The 21,798-nt window shown below is 36.1% G+C and overlaps 1 protein-coding gene across 2 annotated transcripts in view; it reads right to left on the bottom strand.

Moving 5' to 3' along the window:
* CD200R1 (CD200 receptor 1) overlaps positions 1–21,798 on the bottom strand; it is a 32,808-nt gene that overhangs the window by 5,145 nt on the left and 5,865 nt on the right. Inside the window, exons 2-5 of one of the 2 annotated variants that reach the window (XM_007181928.2) lie at positions 8,438–8,521; positions 7,018–7,077; positions 1,886–2,203; positions 1,519–1,770 (exon numbers count right to left, since the gene is read on the bottom strand). In XM_007181928.2, coding sequence (XP_007181990.2) covers positions 1,519–1,770; positions 1,886–2,203; positions 7,018–7,077; positions 8,438–8,521 — 714 coding nt within the window. The remainder of the gene's footprint in view (positions 1–1,518; positions 1,771–1,885; positions 2,204–7,017; positions 7,078–8,437; positions 8,522–21,798) is intronic. The other variant, XM_057545540.1, reaches the window with a different exon arrangement.

Raw genomic sequence — 21,798 nt, 5'->3', positions numbered from 1 at the left:
CACAGATAATATAGCTTCCAGTCAGCTCCTTAGTGCTCACTTTGAAGTGAACGGATAGCCAAGGAGTTAAGGAAAGCCTTGTATGTGGAAGAAAGATGAAAACAAACAAATGTCAGGAAGGCAGAAGGAACTCAGATTACACAGACATGGCATCAACCAGAGGACTGAGGGAAAGAGAACATCCAGGACAATAGCTATGCAGCATGTCTTGTGACCAACCAGGCCAGATTAGAACAAGAGCGTGTAAAAACTCAAGAAAGAATGTCTTCAAGAAAAAAAAAATGGAACTGAAATTACCTAACAAATCTGACCATGTGGAAAGCAGTATTAAGAGGCGTTTTCTAGGGTTTTGTTTTGTTTTGTTTTTAGTGTTAGTGATAATTAATAATAGGTACATGCATTATTAAGGAAATGAAAAAGGAAAGCAATTAAGGCCAGGAAAAACAAAAAGTTATTAAAAAATGAAAGTATGAGCTTATTTCTTGATTCAGAGTTTAACAAAACATACATGTTCAAAATAATGTAAACACTGGCTATTTAATTTAACCAAAAATTGCTGTTTTACTCCATATGAATGGTGAGGGAAGAGAAGGTAAAGTTAAATCCTCATCTACCATAAGAGGAAGTGGGTACACTAGGTTTAAATTTGCTATATTAAGAAATAGCAGCACGACCATGTTGTTTATAAAAATTGAGTCAATTACTAGAAGAAACACTTGAAGATCTGAAAGTACTTGTCTCTAGAGAGTTGTGTAAGAATGGAGAGGTGGGGTTGGAGAGGCAGAGAGATAGCTAACGTTTTTCATGGTAGCCTTATAGAACGACATAGACTTTAAACTATATGAGTTATGTTGATTAGAATAATATTTTTTATAACAAGAAATACGAGTAGATGGGAGCAGATAGTAGAGAAACTAAACTGTAATGAACTGAATCATAGATGCTATTATAAGACATTAAAGAAATTTCACTGGAAGAGCCTGGAGGAGAAAATTCTACCAGACTGAAAATTCATGAAGATAATTTATGAGCAACGTTATTCTTCTAATAAAATAATAATTATTTGTTTAAAATTACCCGTTATCCTTCTATTAAAACCATAAGTATTTATGTAAAAGTACACTACACAAGCCAATTTAGTAGTACAGAAGAGAACATTAAAAGAAGAATAAATTGGGAAGTTCACTAGTGGCCTAGTGGTTAGGATTCGGGCTTTCACTACCATGGCCCGGTTCGAATCCCTGGTCCCGGAACTGAGATCCTGGAAGCTGCGCAGCATGGCCGAAAAAAAAAAAAAAAGAAGTAGAATAAACTGCATTCGATAATATGGCTTTTTACAATACATTTTTGTATTATTCTTCCAGACAATCTCTTTACTTTAAGGAGGAAAGGGAGATAAAGTGGAGAGTGGAAAGGACATCCTTGAATGAAATTTCTCTGCACACTCCTTTTTCCTTCTTAAGGTAACTCTTCTGAAAGAATGGAAAAATCACAAACAAAACTAGAAAAATTACTAACCTTGATCCAGCTCTGTGGACAGACTCCTGTTGCCAGTCAAGTGGGAGACAGAGCAGGACACATTAGGTACATGGCGGCCCTCCCAGTGGCATGTACTCTGGATGGTCACTGTGCCATTGCCCCAATGACGTTTTTGCTCAGTGACACAATCTCCCTCTGGGGTCCAGGAGATCTGTGCAGCTGGCTTCCCTGCAACTGCCTTGCACACTGCAGTTCCATTCTCAGTTTGAACCAGGGTCACCTCAGGGGGCACTGCAGAAATGTAGGGGAAATGCTTCAGTCTTAACACATGGGACATGGAATTTAGAGATTTGTTTCAGCCCAAAATCTGGTTATCTGAAACACCACAATATATGACATTCCTTACCTAACACTTGGAGGTGATATCCACGATGGAAATTCCCATCAGGTGTTACCATTTGACACCTGTAATACCCATCATGAGTGATGGCCACTGGATCAATCTGAAGGGCAGGATTCTCGTCAAGTCTGGAGGCCCAGGTTATTCTCTCGTCGGTACAGTTTCCTCCCTTGGTCTCATTTGTATCACCCCTGAAGGCTCTGAAGCAGGGCAACTTGTCTCTGAGGACTATTTCCCATGTTGATAGCAGCATACTTGTCCACAGCACAGGAGGGCAAGAGAGCACAGCCTTTGTACCCACTAGTACTGATAGTGAAGTGTTAACTGTACACACACACACACGCACACAGACACAGATGCACAAGCACAGAGAATAATAAGAGAAAAGCTTGATAAAGAATTTCAGTGTTAAAATATATTCACAACATATTACCTGAAATTGTACTTGAACATTACTTTGCTGTGGTCTTATTCCAGAAATATTAGACTTATGTAAGAAATTAACATTCATGAAATATACATAAAGTATTAAACCCATCCAAAGATTAACCAACTTCCTCCAGTATTATGCATCATTAGGAAAACAACATGAATTATATATGTGACAAAATTGTTTAAAGTGTTATGAAATTAATTCAGGAGATTTGATATCTATAAGACAAACAGATGAGAATGCAGAATCTAAATTAAAAGACAAAGGCAGTTTTCTAAATCTAATCTTTTGGCTTCAGAGACTATTAGATTTATCATACAACTCATGCTCCTCAGGGGGAAAAAAATGGAATAATTAGTGATGTGGTTTTCTCCTCCTAAGTTTTGATGAAAGTGAAAAATCGGTAACATCAGAACTAAACACCTATCCTTAAGGGTGGCAATTCAGACAAATATAAATGTGGAAAGATATGGTACTTTCATTAAAAATAGCTAAGATGGCAATCAGGTTGAACAAGTTGGAAATTATTTTGTTTAATTTTTATTCAGAGAATCACAAAATCAGTTAAATCAACAGATTTTATTTATTTATTTATGTAAAGAATAAAAATTTCCTTTATTCTTCCTAACACCTCAGATGTACTTCCTAAGTCTACAAAATAACACTGAAAAGCACTTGCTCTGTCTTTCAGATGTAAATATGCACACTTAAGTATGTATTTACATACAAACATGCATATTTTAATTTATATATATATATATAAATGGAGATGTATATTGCATATCATACTGTGTATATTGTCCTAAGTCTTTTGCTTTTTTGTTGATATATAATACAGCTATCACCATATCAGTATACCTACATTGATCTCACTCTTTTTTTTATTAATTAGTTTTTATTGGGGTATAGTTGCTTTACAATGTTGTGTTAGGAAAGCTGGACAGCTACATGTACAAGAATGAAATTAGAACCCTCCCTAACACCATACACAAAAATAAACTCAAAGTGGATTAAAGACCTAAATGTAAGGCCAGACACTATCAAACTCTTAGAGGAAAACATAGGCAGAACAATCTTTGACATAAATCGCAGCAAGATCTTTTTTGATCCACCTTCTAGAGTAGTGGAAATAAAAACAAAAACAAGTGGGACCTAATTAAACTTAAAAGCTTTTGCACAACAAAGGAAACCATAAACAAGACAAATAAACAACCCTCAGAATGGGAGAAAATATTTGCAAATGAAGCAACTGACAAAGGATTAATCTTCAAACATACAAGAAGCTCATGCAGTTCAACATCAAAAAAACAAACAACCCAATCCAAAAATGGGCAGAAGACCTACATAGACATTTCCCCAAAGAAGACGTACAGATGGCCGACAAACACATGAAAAGATACTCAGCATCACTAATTATTAGAGAAATGCAAATCAAAACTACAATGAGGTATCACTTCACACCGGTCAGAATGGTCATCATCAAAAAATCTACAAACAGTAATTTCTGGAGAGGGTGTGGAGAAAAGAGAACCCTCTTACACTGTTGGTGGGAATGAAAATTGATACAGCCACTATGGAAAATAATATGAAGCTTCCTTAAAAAACTAAAAATAGAACTACCATATGACCCAGCAATCCCACTACTGAGCATATACCCTGAGAAAACCATAATTCAAAAGGACACATGCACCCCAATATTCATAGCAGCACTATTTACAATAGCCAGGACATGGAAGCAGCCTAAATGTCCATCAACAGAGGAATGGATAAAGAAGCTGTGGTACATATATACAATTGAATATTACTCAGCCATAAAAAGGAACGAAATTGGGTCATTTGTGGAGATGTGGGTGGACCTAGACAGTGTCATACAGAGTGAAGTAAGTCAGAAAGAGAAAAATAAATATCATATATTAATGCATATATGTGGAATCTAGAAAAATGGTATAGATGACCTTATTTACAAAGCAGAAATAGAAATACAGAGGTAGAGAACAAATGTATGGATACCAAGGGGGAAAGGGGTGGGGTGGGAGGAATTGGGAGATTGGAATTGACACATATATACTATTGATACTATGTATAAAATAGACAGCTGATGGGAACATGTTGTAAAGCACAGGGAACTCTGCTTAATGCACTGTGGTGTCCTAAATGGGAGGGAAATCCACAAGGGAGGGGATATATGTATATGTATGGCTGATTCATTTTGATGTACGGTAGAAGCTAACACAACATTGTAAAGCAACTATAATCCAATAAAAATTAACTAATAAAAATAAATAAATAAAAAAACAGATTTTAAAAAAATCTGTAATTTCTTTAGTTGGACCACCTCACAAAAATGAAAAATGATGATGCCAAGTGGTAAGAGATGCTTAGAAGTATTTTTCTAGAAAAAAATTACTATAGTATATAAATACAAATCAATGCAAAAACAAGGATTATTTTCCTCTGTAAATTTTCTATAAAAAGGATTTTATTGCAAGCATGTAATAGTATCAAATATGGCCTTTCAATGAGTTCCTCTTCCTTCCTATTCATTCACACATATACTCCCTGACAGTTTGCTGTGAACCTTGCTCACAGATTTTGTTTCCATACGTTCAATATCATTATCAGTATTAAATATAGCATTGACCTATTTTTCCATATTTTAAAGTACAAATTAAGACCGGCAAGCATCTCCTAATGTAGAAGCTCACACTTTCCCATAAGCTGACATGTGTCCCTGACAGAAAGGGGTTTGCTGACAGGTGATTAGGTGTATCTGTCACAAGTCACCTGTAACAAAGGAGAGTGTCATTGATTTCATCAGTTTAACATGAACAGAACCAGCTGTGGTATGGCAAAATTTTTATGTGGATGAAGCTTATTTTTTCTAAACTTTGCATTTAATATTTCTCCTCTCCTCTTTTGGTGTCATGTGCCTCCTCTGTGATGTACTCAAGCCTTTGCATTTCATGGCCAAATAAAGATCATATTACTAGATGAAGGAAGAGGGAGGATTTTAATGCAGATCTAAGAGGGCAGGTAAATCCATGCTCTTTCCATCACTCCAAGTGGCATCCCCTCATAGTGAGAAACTCCAATTTGGCAAAGGCTTGGAGAGAAGCAAGAACATGGCTTGTGAGAGAACTGCTAGAGGTTGGGTGTGGGAAGCATATATGTGCATAAGGGAATCGTGATTAAGATAAAACCAGAAAAATAAGAGACTGGCAAGACAGCAAGTTGTGAATGTCCTGGTGTTCTTGGGATTTGGAAGTTTAGCTTATAAGCAGTATAAGGCTTTAATGTTTTGCCTAATATTTAACCTCAATATCTGACTCATTTTTGTAAAAGAAAGTTCGTGCTAATCAAATAAACATGTATTTGAACAGGGGCTCAGTATCCAAAGAAGTAACTCTGATGGTGAGGATTCCAAGCACTGCAGATAGTCTCTGTTCTTTCACCTTCTTACATTCTATAAACTTCAGTCAATCACCCTACACCTATAATGATAGTTCTTATGTTATTGTTATTTTTTCACCCTTTCTTCATCCTCTTTTTTCCTTTTTCATACCTGTTGTGATAAGTTACACAATGGCCAGTACCTCTACAACACTCAGTGGGTTTGGCACCTGTCTGACAGATATATTCTCCATATGCTCCTGTGATCAGCTAGGGTGATTTCACTTCTTGCTTCACTGAGAAGATAGTAGATTCTCATCTCTGCTCCCAAACCAGCAGTCACATCCCATCTTTTCTGCATCCTTTGTCTACAAATATCTTCCAGTCTCATCCAGCCTTATGCACACTGACAAATTCTTATTAGCTTTGGGGCATTTCCTTTCTTTTCTCACAACCATAACCTAGATTAAGTCCTCATTGCCATGTACCTGGATTGCTGCAAAAGCCTCCTAACTTCTTTCTCTGTCTCAAAACTCTTCTCCTTTCAGTTCATACCTTACACTGCAGCCAGTACATCATTCTGCAAAACAGATGTGATTCCCTCAACTCTAAAACCCTCCAGAGATCTCTCACTGCCTGAAGAATAAGTTTAAATGTCTTCGTATTGGCTTTGAAAGCCCTCGTTTTCACATTGACTCACTTTGCAATCTTATCATCCACTACATTCCCCCAAACTGCAGAAAAAAGCACCGAGCACAATTCCATTTCTATGTCATTTCTCACATCGTTTTCACTCTCTAAGGTGCCCTACGCGATGCTCTTTTTCTATTAAGATACTCTACCTTTAAGACCTGATTCACATGCTACATCATCTGTGAGGCCTTCTCTAAGCCTTGGTGCTTAATCACTCCCTCTGTACACTCCTGGTACACTCGATGTGAGTGCTTACCTCCTCTGCCTGTGTGATAACTGTGCTCCTGTCGGGGTTCCCCCACAAAACTGAGCTCCCTGGGGGCTCTCTGATCGTCTTGCTCATCTTGCTCATCTTTATGTTCCCCACAAAGCCCAGCACAGTGCCTGATAGAGAAAGCTCCACAGTCTTCCAGTGGAATTGAACTGTTTTAGGGGTAGATGGGTGAGGTCATTCAGGTCCCTCATCCCACAGCATTCAGATCACCATATTCTTCAACTGGGCACGAGGCTGGCACTTGGTCCAGACCATCGACTATGTTTCTAAGGAAGCTCAACATTCCATGCTTCAGTACTGGCCTCAAAAAAACAAACAAACAAACAAAAACCAAAAACAGCATACTACCTTCTGCAGGAGGTGTTACAGTGCTCTGCTTTCTGTCCATAGATGAAGTAATTGTTGAAGCTAGAAAATATTCAGAGGAAAGTAGGTGAAATCAATCTTAGATATTTAAATGGAGTGAAAACTATTATTTCTCCACAAGAGCTTGTATACAACATAATAGAAAATCAATGAACCATAACTAAAATTACACAAAAATCCTTGAAAAAGAGAAATTAGAAGCTGTTCCATCACTATATGGAAAAAAACATGTGAACATTTGAAAATTACATTTATAAGCTGTTAATCAATGATTCCCCATTTATGTGACACCTCATTTTATATGTAAAACTATTCTGTACAAGGTAACGCAGCCTCCACCCGTTCCCTAGCCATAATGGATTCGTCCATCATGGGCACCTCACATGATCTGGGCTGATGATAGTCCTTCCAGATGCCACACCCTGATTAAAATTGTCTGGTCCAGTGGTAGGCACCTCACCCAGCAGGACAAATCAGAGTACATTCTCAAGAATTTGGAAACCAGAATTGAGAAGAATAGTTCATCCCTCTTTCTTCCCCATTTTCCTACTGTGACGGTTAATTTTCTGTGACAACTTGGCTAGGACACAGTACCCAGGTACTTGGTCAAACATTATTTGAGATTTTTCTGTGAAGGTATCTTTTATCAGTAGATTTTGAGTAAAGTAAATTACCCTCCATAATGTAGGTGGGTCTCATCCAATCAGTTGAAGTTGTTTTTTTTTTTTTAACGTTCTTTTTTATTTATTTATTTATTTATTTATGACTGTGTTGGGTCTTCGTTTCTGTGCGAGGGCTTTCTCTAGTTGTGGCAAGTGGGGACCACTCTTCATCGCGGTGCGCGGGCCTCTCACTGTCGCGGACTCTCTTGTTGCGGAGCAGAGGCTCCACACGCGCAGGCTCAGCAATTGTGGCTTACGGGCCCAGTCGCTCCGTGGCATGTGGGAATCTTCCCAGACCAGGGCTCGAACCCGTGTCCCCTGCATTGGCAGGCAGACTCTCAACCACTGCGCCGCCAGGGAAGCCCCCAGTTGAAGGTTTTAATAGAAAAAGACTAACCTTCTGGGAAAGGGAATTCTGCCAGCAATCTGCCTTCAGACTCAAACTGCAACTCTTCCCTGGGTCTCTAGCCTGCTGGCCTACCCTGCATATTTTGGACTTGCCAAGCCTCTGCAATCGTGTGAGCCGATTCCTTAAAGTAACACAACCTTTCTCTCTCTATCTCTCTCTGAATCTCTCTCTACAGGATGTATGCCCAACACACATGTACATCCTGTTCTGTTTCTCTCAGGAACCCTGACTAATACACCTACCTTGGGGTTAAAAAGTAAAACTATACATAAAAACTATACAAGCATCAAGCATTCTTCTATTAATATTATCATTAAAAGGTGAGCATTACCCCAACTGTAATTGTCCTTGCCCATCTCCTGCATTAATGAGTTGTTTGATGTAACAAGATCTTCCATTACTGCACTTATGCATTCTGAAAAGACATATGGAGTAAAGAGAGGAATATGCATTAGTATGTCTGACTCCTACCTAAAATCACATTTTTTCACATCCTTTGGGCTATTTTAAGGTTGCAGTTGCCAATAAATACGTAAATTATGACAGGCAAGCAAAAGTCTCAGAAAAATTTGTCTCAGTATGACCTTTTGACTTGATCTTCCTACCTGTTTGGCATACCCCTACTTTCAGTCCAGAGTGCCCCTTACCACCCTCCTGTCTTTATATTCAAGTCAAAGTATTTCTTCTCCCAGGCTTATATGCATTTAATCTATCTCCAATTGTGAAAAAGTGTTGTACTATCTGGTACAGATTTTTCAGGCACCAGTGATGAGGTAGAAGAAGTTTAGAAGTGATGTGTTGGTTGGATGCTGGTATAGAGCAAAAAAAGGAGCTTCCTAAACATTGTTGAGATCACATCACATAGACAACTGTCTATTAAGTTCAAATTTTATCAGGCGAGCTCTAAGTGAGAATAAGCATTTTTAGGGTATCAACTCCTGGCAAATACTCACTAGGCATAGAGACATCATAATAAACAATACCTTCTTCCCTCCATGAGCCTAAGGTCCAGGCGAGAAATTAGCTATGTAAACAATAATAACATAAAGTTGTTGGTATGATGATAGCAGTATACATAATGTCCAGAAGATAAAAAGAAGAGATGTTTCATTCTAAGAGTGCAGTAGTAAGAGATTAGGAAAGACTCTACAATAGATGATATTTGAGCTGGATCTTAGAAGATCAGTTTTCCAGGAAGGTAGAAGGAAAAAGAAAATTGCACAAAGAATGACATTTAGAAGAAGGCATGAAGCCATGGGATCTTCAAGGAACTACACATTATGTATTGTATTGCCATTATGTGAGAAAAACTGGATGTGTGATTAGAATTGAGGTTGGATCTTGGCGGGCTCTAACTGTGGAAGACACAACACTCCTAAAAGTTTTCACGAGGAAATGATACACTTCTAATGCATCTACAATGTACGTATCTGTCCAGCAAAGAGAAACATTTTACAGTAAAATTCAGTGCACAGTGTTTTTCTGGAGAAATTTTGAATACACTACTTCTCTTAGCTACCATTTTCTTTTACAAAACATTGATAAATAATAATTTTTGAACACTCACATTAGAAACAGATTTTTGGTAATTTGCACATGTTATTCATTTTAGTCTCTCCCATTGACAGGTATTATCATCCTCATTTTAGAGATGAAGAAATATATATACACAGTGATGAAGCAATTTGGCCAAGGCCGCCCAACTTGTAAGCTGCTCCAATTGCCCAATTATTTTCGTGCGAGTAGTTCTTCCTGCAGTGAGTAGGAACCACGGGTTGGATCCTAAGAAGTATACCAGGATAAATACACTACCCAAATTAACCCAAATTGAGAGAGTTGGAGAAGAAAGTCCAAGCCATGTTTCTGAAGAAATACTGATAGACAACGGTCTGAAAGAGCACATCAAAAGGCAAGTCCATAAAATCAGGATTATAATGGCACATGGATACAAGCATTATGAATGCTGGATCTGAATGGGAATAGTTAAGCTAAGGAGGAAGATTTGAGACAATTGCCAAAATTCATGGGCCAAACCCACCACTCCCTCACAAGATTGTAAGCTCCAGGAGGGCAGGGATTTTCATCTATGTTGTTCATTCTTCATCCTCAGTGCTTAAAAGAGTGATTTGCACAGCTCCCTGGCATGTGGCTGGCTCAAGGTGGGTTAAAAATAAAGGTCAACACAACCGTATAGCAAGCTGGGCTAAAGATACGGAAAGTTAGTTTACAGAAAAAGAAGTATACATGTCTCTTAGTCATTTAGAAAGAAGTACAGCATCATTTATGTAAAAGAAACGCAAATTAAAACTATGCAGAAATGCCATTTCTCACCAATAAGATAGTCAAAACCCAAAAGTTTGACAACATACTCTGTTTTGCACAACTATAGAGAGATAGGCATGCCAATATACTGCTGGTGGGAATGTAAAATGTTACTGATTCGATAATGGAAAATATGACAGTAAATAGCAAAGTTACATATGCATTTTCCTTTTGACGCAGCCATATCACTTCTCAGGATCTATCCCAAAGATATGCAGGCAACAGTATGAAAATATATATATACAGAAGACTCATCATTACAACATTGTAATAGCAAGGCTTTTAGAAATAACCCAAATAGCCACCCATAGGGAACTAGTTGTCTAAATTATGGGACATCCACAAAATGAAGTATAATGAAACTACTAAAAAGAATGAGAGATATCTTTATATTACTATTATGGAGTGATCTCCAGGGCATATTGCTAAATGAAAGAAGAGGGACAGATAAAAGTGTATACAGTATCACATTTTGTGATATGCAGCTAAAGCAATGCTTACAGAAAAATTAATAGCTTTAAATACTAATTACAAAACAAGAAATATCTAAAATCCACTTGAAGAAGCTAAAAACAAAAGAGAAAGAAGAAAATAATAAAAGGAAGAGCAGAAATCAACAAAACAGAAAACAAGCAAGACAAAAATTAGCAAAATCAAAAGCTGGTTCTTTGGGAGTTTCCTGGTGGTCCAGTGGTTAGGACTCGGTGCTTTCACTACCAGGGGCCGGATTCAATCCCTGGTCGGGGAACTAAGATCCTGCAAGCTGTGGCGTGACAAAAAAAAAAAAAAAAAAAAAAAAAGCTGGTTCTTTGAAAAGTTCTTCAATATTTATAAACCAATAGCCATATTTATCAAGAAAAAAACAGAACACAAATATCAGGAATGAAAGAAGGGACGTTAACATAGATACTACATTCATGAAAAGAATAACAAGCAAATATTAACTACTTTATGCTAATCAAATTCAGTAACAGATGAAATGGACAAATTCATTGAAAGACACAGCTTTCAAACCTCATTTGGGATTAAATTGATAATCTGAAAAGCCTTATACTTATTAAAGAAATTAAATTTGTTGATAAAAATCTTCCCGTCAGATTGGTTACACTGACAAATTTAAGCAAACATTTAATAAAGAAGAAATATCAGTTCTACACACAAACCCCCTTCAGAAAATACACAAGGAGGGAACACTTCCCTACTCATTTTATGAGTGTAGAATAAACTGTTCACCAAAACTAGGCAAACACATTACAAATAAGAAGGAGAGAGCAGTAACCCTTATAAACTTTAAGACACAAAAATTTTTCACAAAGTATTAACAAATCAAATCTAGCACTTGTAATACAACATGATCATATAAGGTTTCTCTCAAGAATGCATGTGGATTGAATACTCAAAAATCAATGAAATTGACCACATTAACAAAATAAGGGAGAAAAAACATATGATCATTTCAGCAGATGTAGAAAAAGCGTTTGACAGAACTCACCATGCATTCATGATTTTTAAAACTCTAGGAATAGAAATAAACTTCCTCAAACAGTTAAAGAGCATCTATGAAAATCCTATAGCTAACATCATACTAATAACGAAATATTTCCCCTCTAAAATCAAGAACAAAGCAAGAATTTCTGCTCTTACTTCTTTTCAATTTTGTACTACAGGTTCTAGCGATTGCAATAAAGCAAGAGGAAAAAAAGGCATATAGATCAGAAACAGAAACATAAAACTGTCTTTATTTGCAGATGACATGATTGTTAGAAATCTATAAAACAGCTCCTAGAATTAATTGAAATTAGCAAGGTCATAGTATTAAAATAATATTTTAAAAAATTATATTTTTATATACTAGCAACACATAATTAGAAAATAAAATTTTTACATCAATTCTATTTATAGTAATGTAAAAGAAAAAACTTAGGAATAAATTTAACAAAAGATGCACAAGGCTTATACACTGAAAACTACAAAATATATTACTGAGATAAATTAAAGAATACCTATATAGATGGAGATAAATACTTGTTCTTGGATGGAAAGACTCAAGAGGTCAACTCTCCTCAAATTGGTCTACAGATTCAACACAGTCTTAATTAAAATCTAGTAGCCCCGGGCTTCCCTGGTGGCACAGTGGGTGAGAATCCACCTGCCAATGCAGGGGTCACAGGTTCGAGCCCTGGGCCGGGAAGATCCCACATGCCACGGAGCAAATAAGCCCGTGCACCACAACTACTGAGCCTGCGCTCTAGAGCCTACGAGCCACAACGACTGAGCCCACATGCCACAACTACTGAAGCCCGCGTGCCTAGAGCCCATGCTCCGCAACAAGTGAAACCACCGCAGTGAAGCCCGCGCACCGCAACGAAGAGCAGCCCCCACTCGCCACAGCTAGAGAAAGCCTGCACGCAGCAACGAAGACCCAACACAGCCAAAAATAAATTAATTAATTAAAAAAAAATCTAGTAGCCTTTTCTGTGAAAATTAAGAAGCTGAAATTTATATGGGAGTGCAAACCTACAATAGCCAAAGCAACAGTTAATAAATGAATAAGACTGGGAGACTCATATTACCTAATTTCAAGCTTTACTCTGAAGCTGCACTGATCAAGGCAGTCTGGCATTGGCTAAAGGATAGGCACATACTTCAATAGAGCGGAATAGAGAGTCCGGAAATAGACTCACACATTTGTGGTCTATTGATTATCACCAAAAATGTTAAGGCAATTTAAAAGGAAAAGAAAAGTCTTTTTTACAACTGATGGTGGAACAACTAGATATCCGTATGTAAGACGAAAAAAAGAACTTTAACCACTACTTAATACCATACACAAAAAATTACCTTAAATTTGATTATTGACTTAAATGTACAAAGCTGAGACTGTAATACTTCTAGAAGAAAACATAGGAGATAATCTCTGTGACTTTGGCATATACAAAGATTTCTTATAATACAAAATAACAAACCATGAAATAAAATTTGATAAACTGGACATTATCAAAATTTAAAACTTTTGCTCTTTGAAAAAGAACATTAAGAAAATGAAAAGGGAAACCACAGATTAGGAGAAAGTATTTATAATACATGTATTTAACAAAAGACTGCTATGTAGAATATGTGAAGAACTTTTACAATTCAGTAATTTTAAAAATCAATATTAAAAAACAGGCAAATGACTTGAACAGACACTTCACCAATAAGATATTCAAATTGCCAATAAATACACAAAAAGATGTTCAACATTAGTAATCGTAGAGGAAATACAGATTTAAATCACAGTGAGATAATGATTACACACCTGTAAGTATGGCTAAAGTTAAAAAGACTGATAATATATATTGGCAAGAATGTGAAGCAATTGGAACTCTCACACATTATAAATGGGAATGTAAAAAAGTATAACTACACTAGAAAATTTCTGGCAGTTTTTCAAAAGTCAAACATATGCTCACATATAACCTCACCATTCCAATCCTAAGTATTTACCCAGGAGAAATAAAAACATATGTCCACACAAAGACTTGTGCATGAATGTTCATAGCAGCTTTATTCACAAATAACCAGAAGCTAGAAACAACCCAAATGCCAGTCAGCAAATAGATAGATTAGTTATCCATACAATGGGATACTATTCAGCAATGAAAAGGAATACACACAACATTGAATCTCAAAATCATTCCCTTGAGTGAAATAAGGCAGACACAAAAGAGTACACTACACACTACACAAAAGAGTACTACTAATGTAAAATGCTAACTAATTTATGGTGACAAACGGCAGATCAGTGGTTGCCTGAAGATATGGGAATGAAGACAAGGATGGACTACCAATATACATGGAGGAATATTTTGGGAATGATGGAAATGTTTTGTATCTTGTTTGCGATGATGATCACAGGTATATACAACTGTCAAACCTCATCAAAATGTACCTTTTAAATGGACGCAGTTAATTGTACATAAATTATCCCTAGATTTAATTAAAAATAATATCAGAAACATCAGGTTGTAACACACATAATATTAGAACATGCATCTACACAAATAAACATAGAAGAAAATACAAATGAAAAACACTTGGTGCTGAAAATAATGTCTAAAAAAAACCCTTTTCCATCTAAGTCAAAATCATCAGTAGAAGTAAGATGTTTTGTGATTTGACTACTAATGAAACCTCTTAGTCACTTTGAGCACTCGCTTTGAGTTTTCTTTCCCAAATCGTCCTTGTCATATGCCTGAGCAAGCATATACCACCCACACAATAGACACTGTATAGGCATTGACTCTGCAAACCCATACTCCAACGGCTTCCTCCAGTGAGTGAAAAAGGCTCTCAGAAACAGCGCATGGTTTTCTTGTGCTACTTAACAGTTCTTATCTATTGTAAAATCCTGTGCTCTGCTGGGCTCTACTGACTAAAAAAGTTAGAGATAGGCATTTCTGATAATCTCACCATTCTCAATAAAAACCTCTGATTCAGTAACTGTTATTAACCAAAATAGAACATGGATTATGCCATACTTAAATAGTCAGTATAGTGACTTAGATTATTATTTCTAATGTATGAAGATGGAAAACAAAAAATTAAAGATTTTTCTGCCCTTTCATTCATTGGCAAGGTTTTGGGAGAATACAAACAAGCAGTAAGGAGTCTGATCAAATGAATTTTAAGCTAAAAGAATTCTAAAATTGAAGCAAAACTGTAGCTTAAAGTATCTGGCTATGCTCTAATAAAATGACCATATAGCTGTAAAAGAGAATAATGTAGAATAGCTTTATTTTTACATGTCTTCTGATATTTCTCTACAAAACTTGAGGCTTCTATGCTAGTATTGAACTAATTAGAAGTCATTCTTATTGCTTATTATGGTCTTTGCATCTTGTCATCTTTATTGTTATTTAACATTTAATGAAATTACTATCAACTCTTTAAAAGAAGGAACATAGAATACATTGAAATATATTGGATATATTTCAGTACACTGAAATCTGTGGGAATATTCTGATATTTTACACAAGGAAAATATTTGGTGTTTCAAGCTTTCAAACTTCAAAACTCTGCAAGTTATAATAAATACAGAACTGGATGATTTTGGATTAAGCAATGGCAGGAAAATATGAGAGATATGAGTTTTACTTCTTACTCTGCTTCTTCCCTGAATCATTATAAATAATTAAATGAATTTATTTACTCTAGTTCTCTCCTCTGCAAAACATAGACTGTCATCCTTACTTAATAAGTAAGGAATAACTAGTGAAAGGTATCCAACAAACATTACAAACTGAGGTTTTAAACCCAGTAAAAAGGAAACCATACATCTCTCCTAAAGATTCAAGTTTCATTTAAAATAAGTGCAACTCTGAGACTGAGATCTTAATCACACAAAGAAAATTAAAATTACATTGCCAGAAGAACTTTATTTAGCTATACTGAGCACAAACTTTTTCTAATCACCAGTATGGTGAAGTAAATACAGTATAGAAAACTTTACTATAACTTTTTGGCTCCAGAAAGCTTAAAATATCAACCTTAACATTTTAGTTTGTATGTTTGTATTGTGTTTTATAAAACTGCATATTGTGGATATAGGTTAGACATAAAAGTATTATTTCCCAACAGTTTTTAGAGTTATGAATGGATTCAAGCAAGAAGAGACATTGAATTGTTTTCTTTAGAGGTCCTGAAAATAAGATGAATTGTCATCCAAATAGTCTAATTCTATTTCTGCCTCTAATGCAATGATTTTCATGTTGGGAACTAGTGGAAGTCCATGATAATTGGCCAGAAAATCCATAAACTTTGTAACTTTGGGGGAAGGGATCCTAATTTACAATTTTTTTTCTGATATATAATTTAAAAGTACTCCCACCCCTGTAAGAATAATTGAAAGCATAACCAATTTTCCCCCCAATTTTATTTTCTAAATAGGAAACAGGAATAGTTGGAATAACAGACTCATGTGATATTTTTCTCTACTAAAGCTACCTGAAAAGTAATGCACTAATTTTACGAGAAATTTTGGAAGAAAAGAAATAGGTTTTTTTCTGCCTTCTTTCACTAGCTTTCATTGAGATGGTATCTTAGTGACCACCTATCACATATATAAGAGCTTTTGGACTGGTGGAGGGAAGCTGGAAGCTGGATTAATAATATTTATTTATTCAATTACAATAGCTAAGCACTCAATAAATGCCAATTTATCATGGAGCTTTCAATCTAATGGGGACAATACACATTAACCAAATAATCAAATAATTATGTGAAATTGCAATAGCAATAAATGAAAAGTACATAAAATGTACCTTGAGTAACTTATCCTAGTACTGAGGCATGGTAGGCAGCCTCTAAGATGGCTCCTACTGTTCCCCCTTCCTGGTATTTGTGTCTTTGTAAAATCCCCTTCTCTTTAGTGTGGGCTGGATTTACTAACTCACTGCTAACAAATAGAATACAGCAGAAGTGATAGAATGTCACTGCCAAGATTAAGTTATAAACAGACTGTGGCTTCTATCCTGGTGTTTTCTCTCTCACTCACTCTTGGCTCACTGTGAGAGTATAAATATTTGTTAGGGGGTAATTTATTATGCAGTAATAGGTGATTAATACATGGCCCAATGAACAAGAAGCTGATAATAAGAAAGAGAATGAGAGGAGAACATTCCAAATAAAAGTACTTTTATGTGCAGAGGACATGTATCTGGAGGGAATATACTAGATCTGAAGAAAGACCAGGGCTAAAAAAAGATAGTTTCAGCTTTTGCTATAAATCTAGTCTCCCATAATGATTTCAGGATTTTTTCCCTGAGACAAATGTATTTTCCTATGGAAAGAGAAGAGAAAAGCAAAATAAATGTTTGCCATTTTGGCAATATAAAATGAAACATGCCTTTTAAAATTAAAACTATCTCCTTCATCTGTCTCATAGCTTAATATTTCAATTAACATGATCCTTGCCTCCAAAAAAGGAAAGAAACTGAAATGCAAAATAAGAAATTTTTTATTTTAAATCATATTTGTTACTTCTGCACCAGAATTTTTCCAGGGGAAAAAAACTATTTTGTAAACATCTGAAATTGTATGATAAAAATTATTTATATTAATGAACAGCAGCTACAAACTTAAATATAGCTAAATCTCAAACATAATACTGAGTAAGTAAATGTAGTTATAAAATAATATACATAGTATGATTCCATTTATGCACAATACCAAAAAAAAAAAGGCAAAATAAGTTTTATTGTTAGGGACTACATATGTACATAGTAAAATGTAAAAAAAAAAACAGGGAATGATTGTACCCCAAAGAGAATGATTATCCCAAAAGATAATGGCTACCTTTAGAGCAAAGTTTGGGTGCTATAATTGAGGAAGAATTGGCAACAGTCTATGTCTTAATTTACATAGATATTCACTGTATAATTGTTCTTTAAAATGCACATATATCATACACTTTGCAATATATATTATATATGTCACTATACAAGAAAATTAAAATAAGTACAAAGAAACACAAGAATACTTACTTTTTTTAACATAATAATGTCAACAATTGATCCTGGTATCACAACATATATTTCGTGTTCTTACACTTTATGAAAGTGATTTATGTTTTAAAATACATTAATTTAGTAGCAGGCAACACCTAATTAGGTGTTCAGTAAACCAAATATTGGGTAAAAACCCAAAGTTTTAGCAGAGACAAAATAGAAAAAAAACACCAAAATTAGAGTAAGAAAATCAACTAACATTTTGGCTCTTCCATTTATTACCTCTGTAATCTTGCACAGATTACTCTCTGAACCTCAGCTGCTTTATCTACACATATGGGAATTTAGTATCTGATAACAGTGGTCATTTAAATTCGTAAGGGGAAGGATGATTATTTATACCACTGATAAATGATACTAGGAGAACTAATTAGCTATTTGGAAAAGAAATATGGATAGGACACAATGCTAATAAAAACCATATTTCTGGGAATAATTTTTGTGTGTGTGACGATAGTCACAAAGTCTGCATCATTTTATTAGGACACAGTATTAATAAAAGCCATATTGTTGGGCTAATTTTTTTGAGGCAGTTACCATCACATAGTCCAAAACTAGTTAATGAAGACAGATTTGTTCCCTAACTCATGGAAGATGTTGTACAAATGTGTATCAGTGATCACAAGGGTCAGTGTGTTCAGTGGACAGATCATGAATATATATGCATATCAAATATACAAAGATACAGACATACCTCCTTTTACTGTGCTTCACTTTACTAAGTTTTTTACAAATTGAAGTTTTGTGGCAACCCTGTGTTGTCAGATGATGGTTAACATTTTTTAGTAATAGCGTTTTTAAATTAAGGTATGTACATTGTTTTTTAGACATAATGCTATTGCACACTTAATAGACTACAGTATAGTGTAGACATAACTTTTATATGCACTGGGAAACCAAAAAGTTTGTGTGACTCACTTTATTGCAATACTCACTTTATTGTGGTGGTCTGGAACTGAACCCACAATATCTCCAAGGTATGCTTTATGTTCTAGGCTATTAATTCCAGCATAGTTTTTAATTCCAAGAAAAAAAACTAGAAACAACCAAAAAGTCGATCTGTAGGGGCCAATTAAATAAGTTATAAAATAATATCTATGAAAGAGCTTTGGAAACTGCAAAATAATTATTGATATGACTTTTTTTTAATGTTTGTAAAATTCAGACACAGTATTAAGTGCTTTATATACATCATTTAGCTTAATCCTCACAGCAACCCTAGACGCTATCTCAGGGTTTTTGGGTAAAATCTCCCAATTTAAAAATATTGGCAACAAATTCAAATTTTTAAAAATATTACATGAACCAGTCAAAAGTCTCTTCAAGCCAGATCCAGCCCATGGGCTGCCAAATTGCTGTCTCTGTGGAAATTAGAGAAGAGGCCACAACCAGAGTCTTGAAAACATTTAAAATTAGGGATCTGTTGGAGGAAGTGAAGTTAGCAGAAATGATGAGGAAAAGTAGAAAGTAAATGCAGTGTCTTGAAGCCAGGGAAAGAGATTTCAAGACAGAAATAATCAAGGTCAAATCATGTATGAAAAGTCTTAAAGTAAGGACTAAGAGGCTTTATGATTTGCTAACAAGGTCATCAGAGACATTTAGGAGCTGTAAGAAAGTAGTGTTATAGTACAGAGGGAGGGGCAGAACAGACTGCAAGGGGCCAAGCAGAAGCAATTGTCAACAAATGTAGACTTGCTCTTTCAAGAAGTTTGACCTTGAAGGTATGGGAGAATGGGACAGTGGCTTTATCCTTTCATGTCAAACCTGAAAGAGAGATATGGGGCAATATCTGGAACTATGAGGACTGAGAGGGTATTTAAGAAGAGAGGAGAACATAGCATATTTGTAGACAGAAAGAGGGAGCGCTAGAAGTTACAAGAATGAAGGAGGCTAACTGGTAAAGCAGGATCCTAGAGGTAGGGGGAGGAGATGAGACAAACACAAAGTGGAGGCTTGCTTTTGAAGACTGACACTTGGTTTCTGAGAGAGAAGCATAAAGGGCAAGAGTGGTTACAGATACAAGAGACATTTTGAGGAAGTTTAGGTTGACAGACGTTTTCTGAGTATACATACTCAGCTTCAGGTAGCTGTGCAGAGCTCTGGGGATGGTAGAATGAATAAGGCAAGGCGTTAGCCCTCAGAAACCTTATCATTTGGGGAAGTTAAAGTCCACATTGGATGATGGGTAAATCTGAAGGTGAGCAGAATCTGATCTATAGCAGCCTGTAGATCTGGGACAACAGGGATAGTTTGGGTAATGAAGAAAGACCTAAAACAGTGTTCTTAATCCTAGCTCCCAGCAGAATAACCTGCAAAGATTTGTGAAAGTCCAGATGCCCTGAAAGGTCTGATTAAGTAGGCTTAAGATACCACCACTGTATCTTTAATATTTTAGGCCCTGCGGGTGACTGTGTCTGGCAACTGGCTTAAAATTACTGGCTTAGAACAACCTCTGGGTAACATGTAGGAGAGAGCCAAAAAAAGCAGAGAGAATGATATTTTGGAGAATAAAAACAACTAGATTTAATAATTTTGAATCTACCACTATTTACTACTTGAACATGTTTTCAAAAATTGTCAATACCACAAAAATAAATCCTATAACCAGATACTCCCATATTACGTAATAGATAAATTGTAGGGAAGATGGCATAGTATTTCATGGTAAAGTAACAAAATGGCAAGGACAAAGAAAAGAAATCACTAAACAATTTAAAACTGCATATGCGAACACCCTGTTTGGGAAAATATCTTTACCGAATCACTGACTGTTCTCCAATGACACAGTTTGAACATACTCAGGCTCCCCCTATGTTGATAGAAAATTAACATAGAATTAGTGGTCTAAGCCCACAGCCTCAATTTCCCCCCCACCCACTCCATCCTCTATGTCAGCAATTTGTGGCTCTTATACCCTTCCATTCAAACCACAATTTTGAAGGTCACCAGGCCCTTTACAGTCAAACTTTAGACCTTTCTTCAATGCTTATGTTCCTGAGTTGCTTGGCGTATTTTGATGCTATTATTTTCCTCTCCCTCTAAAACCCCTTTCCTTCACCTCTACCACTACCCTGTGCTTCTCTCTATCTGTCTCCTCATTTGCAAGCCTGCCTGTCTCCTCAGGCACCATAATAAAGGTATTGCCCCAAGTCTCGCCTGCCCCTCTTTCTCTTTATACCTTCTCTCACCATCCTTTCCCACCTCCAGAATTTGAATTGGACCTTGACACAGTTGCTCTCTCCTTGTTTTACCACTTCAGTCGCAGTGTAGCTCCCTCTGCCCTCATACAGGCTGTTTGACTCTCTGGAATGTTCATCCCCTCAACCCTCCTTGCCTAGCTATTTTCTGCTCATCTTCATCTTAAACCTCACTTCCACAGGGCAGTCTTCCCTGACCCTCAGACCAGATCAGACTTACCAATTACACATTTCCATGCCACCCTATACTTCTCTTTACACATTTTATATTGTTTAATTATTTGCGATGATTTAGTTAATATCTACCTTTCTTACCAGATTCTAAGGTCCATGAGAGCAGGATCAATGTCTGTCTTATTCAAGTATCTGCAGCATGAAGCATAGTGTCTGACACATGGCAGACACCCACTTACTTATTGACTGACAGAAAAACTAGCCCACATGCTAGCCTTGACTTATTTTTCCTAAACAAAAATCTCAACCCTTAAGCTGCTATTTCTCTTCACTTGAATGCTTGCTGTTACTTCAAGTACATCACATCTAAAAAACCGTAGATTCTCCCACATATGCTTGCCACATCCATTTTCCCCTCTATTTTTGGTGCTATGGAGGATTTCCAAGCTCAG

Source organism: Balaenoptera acutorostrata, chromosome 4 (assembly GCF_949987535.1).
Source record: "Balaenoptera acutorostrata chromosome 4, mBalAcu1.1, whole genome shotgun sequence".
Classification (NCBI taxonomy): domain Eukaryota; kingdom Metazoa; phylum Chordata; class Mammalia; order Artiodactyla; family Balaenopteridae; genus Balaenoptera; species Balaenoptera acutorostrata.
The sequence above is the reverse complement of the archived record's forward strand: the minus strand, read 5'-3'. Positions and strand labels throughout refer to the sequence as shown.